This window comes from Talpa occidentalis, unplaced genomic scaffold (assembly GCF_014898055.3).
Source record: "Talpa occidentalis isolate TD23 unplaced genomic scaffold, MPIMG_talOcc4v2.1 talOcc4.7, whole genome shotgun sequence".
NCBI lineage: Eukaryota > Metazoa > Chordata > Mammalia > Eulipotyphla > Talpidae > Talpa > Talpa occidentalis.
The window spans coordinates 124863628-124876504 of NW_023605083.1; the positions used below are offsets into that span (position 1 = coordinate 124863628).

The window sequence follows — 12877 nt, forward strand, 5'->3', positions numbered from 1 at the left end:
CATTGTTCTTCCCTGCCAGAACATTACTTTAAAAAACAAAATCCTGGGCCTCCCCTGGTGGTGCAGGCGGTTGAGCACAGCTCTGTGAAGCTGTCTGCAGCCTCTGCAGTGCCGGTTTGATCCCGGCCGGCCAGTGAGGGTCCCACATGGCACGGCAGACCTCTCCTGTCTCGCCCGCTGCTCCCCTCAGCAGTGTATTTCAGTCAGTCTCCTGTTCTGTTCCCCACTCTTTCTCTGCTGAGTCCTCTCACTCTCCCGCACATATGGCCTGTAACGTCCGCCCCCGTTCTTGTATAAATAAATAAATCTTTAAAAAAAAAAAATCCATTTTCACTTAATAAGAATATCCTTAATAAAACACTAAAAATTATTTATTAAATCTTTTTTTTTAATATATTTTTTAAAATATTTATTTGTTTATTTATTTACACAAGCACTGGGTACAGTTAGCAGCGCGGGAGGGTGAGAGAACTCACCAGAACCAGAGTGGGGAGCAGAGCAGGCAGAAGGACCCAAGTACACTGTTGAGGGGAGCAGCAGCTGGCAGGAGAGGTCTCTGCGCAGGCGGCAGGAGAGGTCTGCGCGCCATGTGGGACCCTCCTCCTGTGGCCAGGGAGCACGCGGGGATCGAACCAGCGCTGCAGAGGCTGCAGGCAGCCTCGCAACCCAGCGCTCAACCACTGCGCCACCGGGGAGGCCCTATTTATTAAATCTTGACTCTTAACATTGTATGTCATTTTATTCTGTGTGACAATATGGGAAGTAAGAATAAAGCATTCCTATTGCATACAAAAATATGATAGTTGTCTCAAAGAGATGCCTTGAGGTGTTGCTAGCTGGGGGAGAGGGGTGTGTTTAATGGAACACTATCTTCACTTGAAAAAAATGAATAAAGGGAAACTATTGAAAAAGTTTATTGCCTCCCTAATGGCCTAGGGGTTAAGTCTCAGCACTATCACTGCTGTGCCTGAGTTCATTCACCATATGGTGCAGCAGACCTCTCCTGTCTGGCCCAGTGATCCCCTTAGCAGTGTATTTCAGTAAATCTGCCTGATCTGGTCTGCTCCCCACTCTGTCTCTGGTGAATCCTGTGACCCCCACCCCACCTCCAGCTTGTATCCCAGTTCTTCTACGCAGAAATAAATGAAATCTTTAAAGATAAATAAATAGATAAATAAATGCTTAATGCTAGATGAGCAGGTTATGCCAAAAACACATTAAAATGTTGTAGAGTAGAATATCTTCATTAAAATACCTGTTCCCTGAGGCCTTTAGCATTACAAAAATCCTCTAGTCTCTGTCCCCCTGTTAAGGTTCTTCAAATTTGAGGTGCCCTTAAGAGTCTCTATGGAATAGGTCGGTGTTTCTATTGAAAATGTAATTAGCAAAAGGTACTGGTTGTACCTTTGGAAGACAACTATGCTCACCACTGTACCCCAGGCTGAACTTTTAGGGGGCTGAACTTTTATGGGGGAAGTGTGTCATGAATAAGTGAATTCCTTTGTTCTCTTGAGCTGGCTTTGGCTTTACTTGTATAGTATTTGTAAAAGGTTATGTTGCATTAAAATCAAACTTACAGGATTGACTCTTGAATTCTAGACTAACTTTGAATAATTGGACCTGCAGATTGATTACCCACCATTTGAAAAAAATTTTTACAATGAGCATGAAGAGATAACCAACCTCACCCCACAACAGTTAATAGATCTCCGGCATAAACTCAATCTTCGGGTAAGACAAACGTGAAGCCAAATATTCTTGTTAATGTTAATTATTCTAGAGTGTTATTATTGTTTATCCAAATTAAAATGACCTTTGGAATTTAGAATTTCTTTTCTAATAATCCCTGAACCATTTTTGATGCATTAATAATTGTGTCCCTTGGGTACAGGTGTCTCAATTTCATTCAGTCTTCTGGCTCTTTTAGGGCAGGATTTTTTCTTTCATGTTACCTACATTAATGATACATGTGTTCTGTCAGCTTTGTGTGTTCTGTTGGAATAGTACGTTGTTGTAACCTTAAAATAATTTAGCAGCATTTCTGCAGTGAGTACACTCTGTTAAGAACTATATTAGGTAGGCCAAAGATGAAGGATAGGCGTCCACTTCTTCAGGAGAGGAAACAAGAGTAATGTAAACAATATATAAAGACTTTTGAAGTTAAGATATCTGTCTCAAATTATATACAACACAGTTCTTTGAGTTGGAAGAATTAGCACCATTTAAAAATGTGTATGCTCTAATTTCAGAATAATAGTTTTAATTGTCCACCAAAAAGTTGGGTTCACATTGGCCATATTGTTTAGGGTGCTGCTGAATGTTAATTAAATGAAACACACATAACATGGTGGCATCTGCTGTTGTCTGGACACCGATTTGGTCAACATCTGCCTTACCCATTGCTATGCGATGTTTGAACTCCCGTTTTCTGAGAGAGGTTGTATACATGAACTTGTCCTTTTTGAAGAGGTCCTCCCACCCTATCACCCTTCCAAAAATACAACTCCACTTTAAGTGAAATCCTCATGGGAAATAACCACATCAGCATTACCAGAGAAGCATTCAGAGGTCACCCCTGTTGGAGTTAGCATGGTTATAAGCCCCTTTCTTCATCTGGAATGGTGAGAGCAATGCTTGACAGTGGCTGGTCCATCAATAAATGAGACATTAATTCTTCAGGCATAACTGAAAATGGGAATGGTAGATCACATCTTTGTAGCTAGTAGGTATATCCATGTCTTTTGAAAACTCATGTGTACTCTTCATTTTATTTTGAATTTTATTTTCTCCTACCATCTGGGTAATAGATATACAAAATGACAATAAAAAAATTAAAAGTATTTTACTGTATGACAATTATCTGAGGAATATTCATTACATAGTTTTATTATGTGAGGTTTTATATCTGTTATTTTACCTTTTCAAGCAGTTTGTGCTTTGACTACAGACTTACATTTTCACTTCATGAATATAAATGCTAGATTCGGGTAACACTGATGAATTTCTGATGCTATTTATTTTGAAGTACAAGTCATTCCTGGGAGTTATCTTTAACTCTAGGTCTCTGGTGCTGCACCTCCTAGACCAGGAAGTAGTTTTGCTCATTTTGGATTTGATGAACAACTTATGCACCAGATTCGGAAATCTGAGTACACACAGCCCACTCCAATACAGTGCCAGGTAAGTAAACATGTAGACAGAAAAACAAAGTGGAATGATAGTCATTGAGTAAATATTGCAAACAAGTCAAAGCAGTAGGTCATTGTTTAGTACAGTGCTGTATTGGCATAGATAGCAGATATCCAAATATTTCTTCCGTGATTAAGTCTGCAACTTTTGCTTTAATTTAGATAGACAGGTGGACATACATGTAGTTCAAGAATATTTTCAAAACCTTTAATAGAGCAAGAGTGAATTATTTACCACTTTAAGAAGTTGCTAAGGGGTTGGGAAATTGTTTATTAGGCCTAAACTTAAAAATGATCCAAGTGTTTACAAATCTAGCACTATCAGTGGCTAAGATTCTTTTGTCCATGACCTGAATTTTTTCATTTATAAGTGAAAGGAATAGTTTCTGTTTCTCTTTCACTTACATAATTTATTCATTGCTACGCAGAAAAAGAACTTTCGGTGTATATCCCCTTTCTCAAAGTACAAAATGTTTCAAGTTTCAGCAGCCCACTTACATTATATGTCACAAATTTTCACTTCTATACTTCAAGCAAAATGGAGTCATTTGTATGTTGTAAATTATGGCTGATCCACATGAAGAGAATAAATTGTTATAAGTTAAGGTTAGAGGAATGCTAGTTATTTCTTATCCCATAACCAGTGTCCATAGCCCATGATATTTTTTTCCATTGGAAATGAGTATCATTAATAGTTTATTTATGCTTTCCCAGAATTTCCTTAAATATATCTTAAAATTGACAATTTAGAGTGAATATACTTATTTTTTTCCCTCAGGGTGTACCTGTGGCATTAAGTGGTAGAGATATGATTGGCATTGCCAAAACAGGCAGTGGAAAAACTGCAGCCTTTATCTGGCCTATGTTGATTCATATAATGGACCAGAAGGAATTGGAACCAGGTGATGGACCAATTGCAGTGATTGTGTGTCCTACTAGGGAGCTGTGCCAGCAGGTATGTGCCCTGTGTGGAATGCCTCCTTTCCTGTGTGAGCTAGCAAGGGTTTAGCCATCCAAGTAGGTAGAATTACCAGAATTTTTTTTTTTTTAAGTTGTAGTGAAATACACATGAAACTTGTCATTTTAACCACTTTTAGTGTATATTTCAGTGTCATTAAGTACATTCACACTGTTGTGCTACCACAGAACTTGGAAAATAAAACGTGTTATATATTTTTTATATTGCCAATTGCACACTTTCCCCTAATAACTACTGTTTTGAGAGGGGGAAAAAAATGTGATGTGGAAATAGTAAGCTTCCAGTATTTTCTTCCTTGGTTAATTAATTTTGCTTGTTAAAAAGGTAGTGAAATGATCAGAGAAGCAAAGTGAAAAAAATTAATAATGAAGACAAGATTGAGATAGCCTGTTAAAATGTGTGATGGTAGTCTATGTTTCATTCACTTTATGAATAAAATTGTGATTTTGAAGCATTTTCTAGCTTTTGATTTTCCATGTCACCACAGTCTATTTTTTCAGAACTCTTTTGGGTGGTAATAGAGCAATTTGTTAGTGTCACAGTTTGCTAATATGTCATTAACAACTTTGTAGATCCACGCAGAATGTAAGCGATTTGGGAAAGCATATAATCTTCGATCAGTGGCCGTGTATGGAGGAGGGAGCATGTGGGAGCAGGCCAAGGCCCTTCAGGAAGGGGCAGAGATTGTTGTGTGCACCCCGGTAAGTATATTTTGGGTTTAAATGGCTTCTCAGCCTCTCTTGGTATGGAAAAAGTTGTGAGTTGTTAGAAGGAATTCCCCCTAGAATGTGATAAAGCAAAATTGAGAAGAGTCTGATGAATGATTGATAGCCTGTGGTGGTGTTTTAATTTTGATTAGTTGACTAAAATAATGCTCCATTTAGATTCTCAGACATATATAATAATAGCTACAAATTCCCTTCTATTAAAACAGTTTTTCTAATGCTCTTCTAACAAATGGATCCATGGTTATTGAGAGCATCTAAAATCAGAAAGATATTCAGAGTATGGTCAGAACTGCCTTAGAAAGAGTGTTGTCTAAACAGTGAAACCTATCAATAAGACTTTCAATTAGGTCATTACAGAATACCTTTCAAAGAGAGTTCTCGCATTTTTGTTCAACTTAAATCACAATATAAAAGAAAACTCTAATTGAGTTTTTGAATTTCTATTCTCTTGGGGCTAACAGACCCAGTATCTGTTGTAGTCTAAGACTGGAGTATTAACACTTTTGCCAGGAGCACAGCTCTAGAAGTTCTTAGAAATGTCATGTATTTACTATTCATTTTCTGGATCTCAGGGTCGACTGATTGATCATGTGAAGAAGAAAGCTACCAATCTTCAACGAGTCTCTTATCTTGTGTTTGATGAAGCAGATCGAATGTTTGACATGGGATTTGGTATGCCTTGTATGCCAGTTTCCTCTGTCTCTGTCCTCATGATGATAATTTTTTCTATGTCTTTCTGGACTTAGAAACTTTTTCTGCATGAGAGAAGCTAAAAGTAATCCTCAATAAGGTTAGACTGTAGTGACTTAGCTAAAATATTAACTACTTTAGTTCTCTCTGGAAAAGGATTGGTTTGAGGATATTTCAAAGTGTTATAGTGTATTTATACATTATTTTTATTCATACACCTTTGCAGAGGTTAAGGTTATGTTCTTAGGTAGGTGAATGTCTTATCCAAGGCCTTTGCTTTCCTCTCCTTATATAGCTCTGTGAAAATCCTGTTGAATAGTCTTTATTGATTGTAATGCCACCCGGCCCAATCCAGCTGGGCGGAAGGAAAGTGTTCCTGAATTTCATACTGAATGATACAAATCTAAAAGTTGCAGATTTTCCTTAATTCTTATAACCTTTCATATAAAGACATTTACTAAAATTATTTTTTCCAGGCATCCAAATAGTAATGTAGAGTTAGATTACTAATTCTACTTCTCTACTTCTTCCAGAGTACCAGGTGCGATCCATAGCAAGTCATGTCCGTCCTGACAGACAGAGTATGTATGAAGCAATTTACTAAGTCACATTTGTACTCAGAATAAATACCTGTTTATAAGCACTCACAGTTATGGCACCAAAATTATCATGTTCTCTACTGGTGAAACTATAAAGGGGGGGATAATGATAGTTTATTTGAGCTGGACGGGACACTAGAGATCAACAGGTATAATTTGCTCATTTTTATAGATAATAAAACCAAGACTAAGAATTAAATGACTTGTCCCAACTTACACACTTTCATCAGTGGGTAGAGGTAATGCTCAGTGCAGATATGCTGCTGTAAAGTCAAGAGATTTGTTGTGAGCCATGATGACAGCCCATGTCTGAAAATGTGTGGAAATAGAACACTTGCAAATCTTTTTCCTTAATGAATCAGTTTTTAACTAAATTTAAAGTTCAGGTCAGTTTATTAAAAAAAAAACAAACAGTAATTCTGAATGTCATTAGGAAGCTTAGTGGGTATTCAGAAATGAAGTCATATTGTTTAACAGAATTTATTTTACCTTTTAGCTCTATTATTCAGTGCAACTTTTCGGAAAAAGATTGAAAAATTGGCCCGAGACATCCTGATCGATCCTATTCGAGTGGTGCAGGGAGATATTGGAGAGGTAACCCTTAGCAGGGCTGGATGGGACCCCAGCAGGTTACTTCTCATGTTAGAGACAGAATTAACTTCTCACTATTGAGTTGCATGTGTGTATGTGGGGGTGTTATGTATGTACAGATGAGGCAACATGTTTCATATTTGCTTTAAAAAACATAAGGGGGGGGCCTCCCCGGTGGCGCAGCGGTTGAGCGCTGGGTTGCGAGGCTGCCCGCGGCCTCTGCGGCGCCGGTTCGATCCCCGGCTGCTCCCCGGCCACCGGAGGAGGGTCCCACATGGCGCGCGGACCTCTCCTGCCACCCGCTGCTCCCCTCTGCAGTGTGCTTCGGTCCTTCTGCCTGCTCTGCTTCCCGATCTGGCTCTGGTGAATTCTCTCACCCTTCCGCGCTTCTGACTGTACCCAGTGCATGTATGGACAAAACAAACAAACAAAGAAATAAATAAATAAAACATGCCTCTATTAAAAAAAAAAAAATAAGGGGTAGGATAGATAAAACAAGATTGGCAAAATAGTCATGATTGTGCAAGGATGTGGTGAGTACATGGCTATTTTGAATGATTAAAGTTTTTGCATGGTAGAAAGGGTTTTAGAAACCTTTAGGGTGAGGGAGAAAAAAAGCAAACTGCCTAGAAGACTATAGGTCATTTAGAATAAAACTGACATTTTCAAGATTGTGGAAGGAAACCTGCACAGTATGGAGTGGGATGACTTGAAAGGTCTGGTGAAAAGAATTGAGGCCACCCCCTGCTGCCACCACTCCTTACTTGTACATACTACACCCTGTGGAAATTCTCTGAATCTCAGTTTGGAATTCAATTAAAGGTTCCTGGAGAATTCATCAAGTTGCTTGCCATGTTTATTATTAAAAAGCTGTGTAGTTAACATTTTGATGTTGTTCATTTTTGATTTTGTGTGCCTTCCATGTCCATGTTTGAATTGTACTAGGAACAGTGAGAGGGGACTGGAAAGGGGGCTTACTTCATTTGGAATAATTTGAATAGCCATAAACAAAATAATGTAAATATCTGGTATTATAAATTGGTTAGGTATTCATGCACACTAGGAGAGATGAGGGCACAAGGATTTGAGAAGAGACATTAAGTTTTGAACTGCTTTAATTTGAGGGAGGCAGCCCTAAGGAGAAGAATTGTCAAAGGTTCTATAGGCAGGAAGAAAATGTGATGCCTGGTTCTTGTTCAGGTGCCTTGTGGTACCATTGTTAAAAGTATGTTTCATTTTTTTCTTTACAGGCAAATGAAGATGTGACTCAAATTGTGGAGATTCTCCATTCTGGGCCTAGTAAATGGAACTGGCTTACCCGGCGTCTGGTGGAGTTTACCTCTTCAGGGAGTGTCCTCCTGTTTGTTACTAAAAAAGCCAATGCCGAAGAGCTAGCCAATAACCTTAAGCAGGAGGGTCATAACCTTGGGCTGCTCCATGGAGACATGGATCAGAGTGAAAGAAACAAGGTCATTTCAGATTTTAAGAAAAAGGACATCCCAGTTCTGGTAGCTACAGATGTTGCAGGTAGAGTATGAATCTCCCCCGTAATCTCTGGTTCCTATGCTATAAGGGAACTTGGTGTTGCTATATGAGATGTATAATGTCTGAGCAGGCCAACTGAAAGGCCCCTTACTGGCCAGCTTGCGGAAACCTGGAGCTCTGGGAACCACTTGTCACGTAATGTTTCTCTATGGACAAAAGAATCACTGCAGTTGGAAATAACTTTGGGAAAAATGACTGAGACAGTTACATTTTTTTTTTTTAATTTTTTTTTAAAGATTTATTTATTTGTACAAGCACTGGGTACAGTCAGAAGCACAGGAGGGTGAGCAGAAAAGGCAGACTGACAAAATACACTGCTGAGGGGAGCAGCGGGTGAGACAGGAGAGGTCTGCACGCCATATGGGACCCTCGCCGGCAGTCGGGGATCGAACCGGCGCTGCACAGGCTGCGGGCAGCTTCGCAGCCCAGTGCTCAACCGCTGCGCCACTGGGGAGGCCTGAGACAGTTATATCTTAGGCTGTGCCCTTATGTCTAACTATAGGAGATAGATTACATTGATAACATTGTTGACTGTACCTCTTTCAAGATCAGAAGATTGCTTAAAGCATGATTTTTAACTTTGCTGAGTTTTAATAGCTACTCTTAAAAACTGATGTTTTCTCACAGAAGGGGAAGTCTCATGTTCAAGGCAAATTTGATTCTGGTTTTAATTTTTCTATGTATTCATAATGCAAGAGAGGGACAATGGCAAGTTAGAGGTGGCAGAGAGTCTATGTCTTTTGCACTAGGCAGCACAGAATCATAGAATTGACAATAGTGGTAGTTGTTCTATAATGGTGACTTACCTGTATCTCAGTTCATTAAACTTCAGCTCATATTGCCTGGATAACAGAAATGTGTGTTCCTGGATGGTTAGCATTTTGGGTTACTTCATCTTTTGACTTCTGATGAAGAGATAAAAAAAATTTGTTTTTTTTGTTTTAGCTCGTGGCCTGGACATTCCTTCCATTAAAACTGTCATTAACTATGATGTGGCACGAGACATTGATACCCATACTCATAGGATTGGCCGCACGGGACGAGCAGGCGAGAAGGGTGTGGCCTATACCTTGCTGACTCCCAAGGACAGCAATTTTGCTGGTGACCTTGTCCGGAACTTGGAAGGAGCCAATCAGCATGTTTCCAAGGAACTCCTCGATCTGGCAATGCAGGTGAGGAGTTGGCCACCCTTCATACTTTTCCAGGTTGTAAAACTAAGTGGAAAAAAATTGAACACACCTAAGACAGATAACATGAAAAATTGACTAGAAAAGTGGGAAGTAGAGAAGTACTTATAAGGTACATATCGATTGGTATTGTATGACATTAAAATTAACCTGGTTTGTCTTATTCTCTCCTTCAGCAGCATCTGTGTTAAAAACAATGAACTTAGCTATTTCTCATAGACTTAAGAGCTCAGACTTCTGAGCAATGTGATGCCCTCCAGTGGGTACTCCAGTTCAGCACTAAGTAGGCATTCTACTGAATTAAAGCTTGAGTCATCTTAATACCTGCAGTCCCCAGATTATAGGGGTTTTCAGGATATACACATCCTGAAAGTAGAGACTTAATGTGGCCTTCAGATTCATAGGCCAGTCCATAGAATTGTTTGTGCAGCCCTAAATGCACTTGTGCTGCCCATACTTCACGTGCTAGGTAAAGAACCTGCAGTGCAGGAGAAAGGAAAATCTTCCCCTTCCCTTCCAGGGCAGAGAGCCATCCTGAATATTTGAAGAAGATACGTTACATCACTGGCATTTTCTTAAATCTCATTCTGTGCCTTAGACTCCCTGTGCTCCCCAGTTGTGATCAGCTTCCTAATCAGTACCTTTCCCAAGTTGCCCTGCCTCTCCAGTACTTTACTGTGACTATAATGTAATTGACAGATAAAGCTTTAATCACCCTAGAGTTGGTTGCATTCTAAAGAGAATGTGAATAAATCTGATTAGTAGTATTCTGGCAGTGGAAACGTTTAGGTTCTATGGGTATGTAAAATGTTCAGTTGTGTGACTATCAGTCCTGGGGGTCTGCCCTTAGAATCAATTCTGATATACCTACTTCACAGAGCTTTTTTCCTTTACCTTTGAATCCAGCAGTTCTTTAAAAGCTTCTAATTTTTACGTCCAATGATACTACAGATCGTGAAATTGAAAATAAGTTCATTTTTCTCAAGGAAGTTAGAAGTAGCCAGTTGTAACTGTTCTGCCTTTGCAGCGCATCTAATCACTTCCCTTCCTGGAGGCCCTGAAGGAAAGACTAGTAGATAAAGAATCTGAAGTTGAACTGTGGTTCCTGTGACTAATACCTTCTTGCCACAGATATATTGGCTAAAGATGAAGCAAAAAATTCGTTTCCCACTTTAATCAGGGTTTTTGTGTGTTTTTTTTTTAGCTTTCCCTTTAATCTTGTTCTCTTCTTCTGACCACCCCTTCTTTCCCTGGCTTAATATTTTAATTATGTTCATTGCAGAATGCCTGGTTTCGGAAATCCCGCTTTAAAGGAGGGAAAGGCAAAAAGCTGAACATCGGTGGAGGAGGCCTGGGCTACAGGGAGCGTCCTGGCCTAGGCTCTGAGAACACGGTGAGTCCAGTAGTAGTCTCAGGGCTGGCTGGTCCTGAGTCCTGGATGAAGTGCTAGGACTATTGCCATTTACCTAAGAAAGCCTCTTTAAACCCTATCTAGAAGGGATCTTGTTCAGTGTGATTTGAGTCAATATGATGCTAGTTCCTCAATGTTATGACTATCTTCAAGAAACACTTGTGTGTACTTGGCTGACTAGACAGGCATGTTAAGGAAAACAGTCTAGGTTACCTGTGGTTCTCAAAATGTGTTCCCTCAGTCAGGAGCAAATGCAAACTTATGCCTGCTTTGTTCTACCCCTCCCCAGACCTGGTGAATCAGGAACTTGGAGGTGGGGCCCCCCAGTCTCTTCACAAACCTTCTAACACTAACCTTGAATCTGCTGCTAAGTAGACATTGCCTGTAAATTCTAGCTGTTTCTTACTGCGATGCTCAGGGATGATTCCTGCATTCTCTGGGAAATTGCATCAGAGATGAGAGCTAGCTTTTCTCACAAACTTCCCCTCACTGGCTTCTTCAACTGTCAGTTTCCTAAGCTACCAGTCTACATTTCTAGAGCAATATAATTATCTTGATGTCTTTGGTAAATAAAAAGATTTGATCTCACATTATAATAATGGTGATGATGCTGTGGATGATGGCAGATGACAGCGATGGCTAATACCGGGTATTTGATATATCCCAGGATCATTCCACACAGTCAGGTGTAATGGCTTGATTTTTACAGCCACGCAATGAGAGTAATACAGATAATGAATCTGGGTACCCAGGTACCCTCTGAATATCAGACTCTGATATTCAGAGCCTGAGCAGTCATGCATGTGCATCTGCCTCTTAGCCCTTTCATTTTTTTTTTTTTTTTTTTTTAAGATTTATCTATTTATGCATACAAGAACTGGGGTACAGGCCAGAAGTGCGGGCGGTGAGAGGATCCACCAAAGACAGAGTGGGGAATGGAACAGGCAGACTGACCAAAACACACTGCGGGCGAGTCAGGAGAGGCCTGCTGCGCCATGTGGTTAGCTCCCTGGCCGGGGATCAAACTCATGCTGTGGTGGCTGCGGCTAGCTTCATAGGTTGCATCTCAACCCCTTGCGCCACCAGGGAGTGTCCAGCCCTTTCATTTTTAACGTAATTTCTATGTAATTGAATAGGTATGTGTGTGAAAAGCTTTGGGTATGATCTAGCACATTTCTGATTGCTCAGTCTGTTTCCAGAAACAATTACTGGGATAGCATTTAAAATTCTCCATTACTGTGTCCATTTTTTACAAAACATAGTAGGTTTCTAAAAATAGACAGTCCCAATCCAGCTCATTTCAGAATCTTCAGTGTGTAGAGCCTGGTCTGTGGCAGAGGGCTTTCCTCTCTATTCTTCCTTCCTCATGGGTGTGTTTATTTTTTAGGACCGAGGAAATAACAACAATGTAATGAGCAATTACGAGGCCTACAAACCCTCCACAGGAGCAATGGGAGATCGACTGACAGCAATGAAAGCAGCTTTCCAGGTCAGAAATAAGCATTTAACTGAAAGAACTTTCCCCAGTGATTCTTGGGTAGCAACAAGAGGACCTTAGCTTTCCTGAGATGGTGGCTGGGCTTACAGATTTACTGCTGGATTTAGGGCCTTCCCACTGCTTGGATTTTGAATATAAACTTAACAGATGGCTATCCCCAGCGCTGTGGGTATGGCAGTCATCTTCAGGCAGAACCTGGGTCTGTTGGACAGCCGTGGGGTTGGTGTTTCCTCCTGAGATCAATATCCTGGAATGTTCCCACCTCCACAGCTTTCGTAATCTGGTGGAGAGCAGTTGCCTGTTTTTGTTTTTTTTTTTTAAAGATTCATTTATTTTATTTATTTTATTTATACAAGCACTGGGTACAGTCAGAAGCGTAGGAGGGTGAGAGAATTCACCAGAGCCAGAGCAGGGAGCAGAGCAGGCAGAAGGACCGAAGTACACTGCTGAGGGGAGCAGCG

The 12877-nt window shown here is 40.2% G+C and overlaps 1 protein-coding gene across 3 annotated transcripts in view; it reads left to right on the plus strand.

Annotated features, from left to right (window-relative positions):
• The window catches only part of DDX42 (DEAD-box helicase 42), a 38168-nt gene that overhangs the window by 23260 nt on the left and 2031 nt on the right, over nucleotides 1-12877 (plus strand). For all 3 annotated transcript variants that reach the window (XM_037494760.2, XM_037494761.2, XM_037494759.2), the window contains exons 7-17: nucleotides 1627-1731; nucleotides 3061-3180; nucleotides 3967-4143; nucleotides 4740-4868; nucleotides 5468-5567; nucleotides 6119-6166; nucleotides 6681-6778; nucleotides 8026-8302; nucleotides 9266-9492; nucleotides 10790-10900; nucleotides 12306-12407. In XM_037494760.2, the coding sequence (XP_037350657.1) occupies nucleotides 1627-1731; nucleotides 3061-3180; nucleotides 3967-4143; nucleotides 4740-4868; nucleotides 5468-5567; nucleotides 6119-6166; nucleotides 6681-6778; nucleotides 8026-8302; nucleotides 9266-9492; nucleotides 10790-10900; nucleotides 12306-12407 (1494 nt within the window). The remainder of the gene's footprint in view (nucleotides 1-1626; nucleotides 1732-3060; nucleotides 3181-3966; nucleotides 4144-4739; nucleotides 4869-5467; nucleotides 5568-6118; nucleotides 6167-6680; nucleotides 6779-8025; nucleotides 8303-9265; nucleotides 9493-10789; nucleotides 10901-12305; nucleotides 12408-12877) is intronic.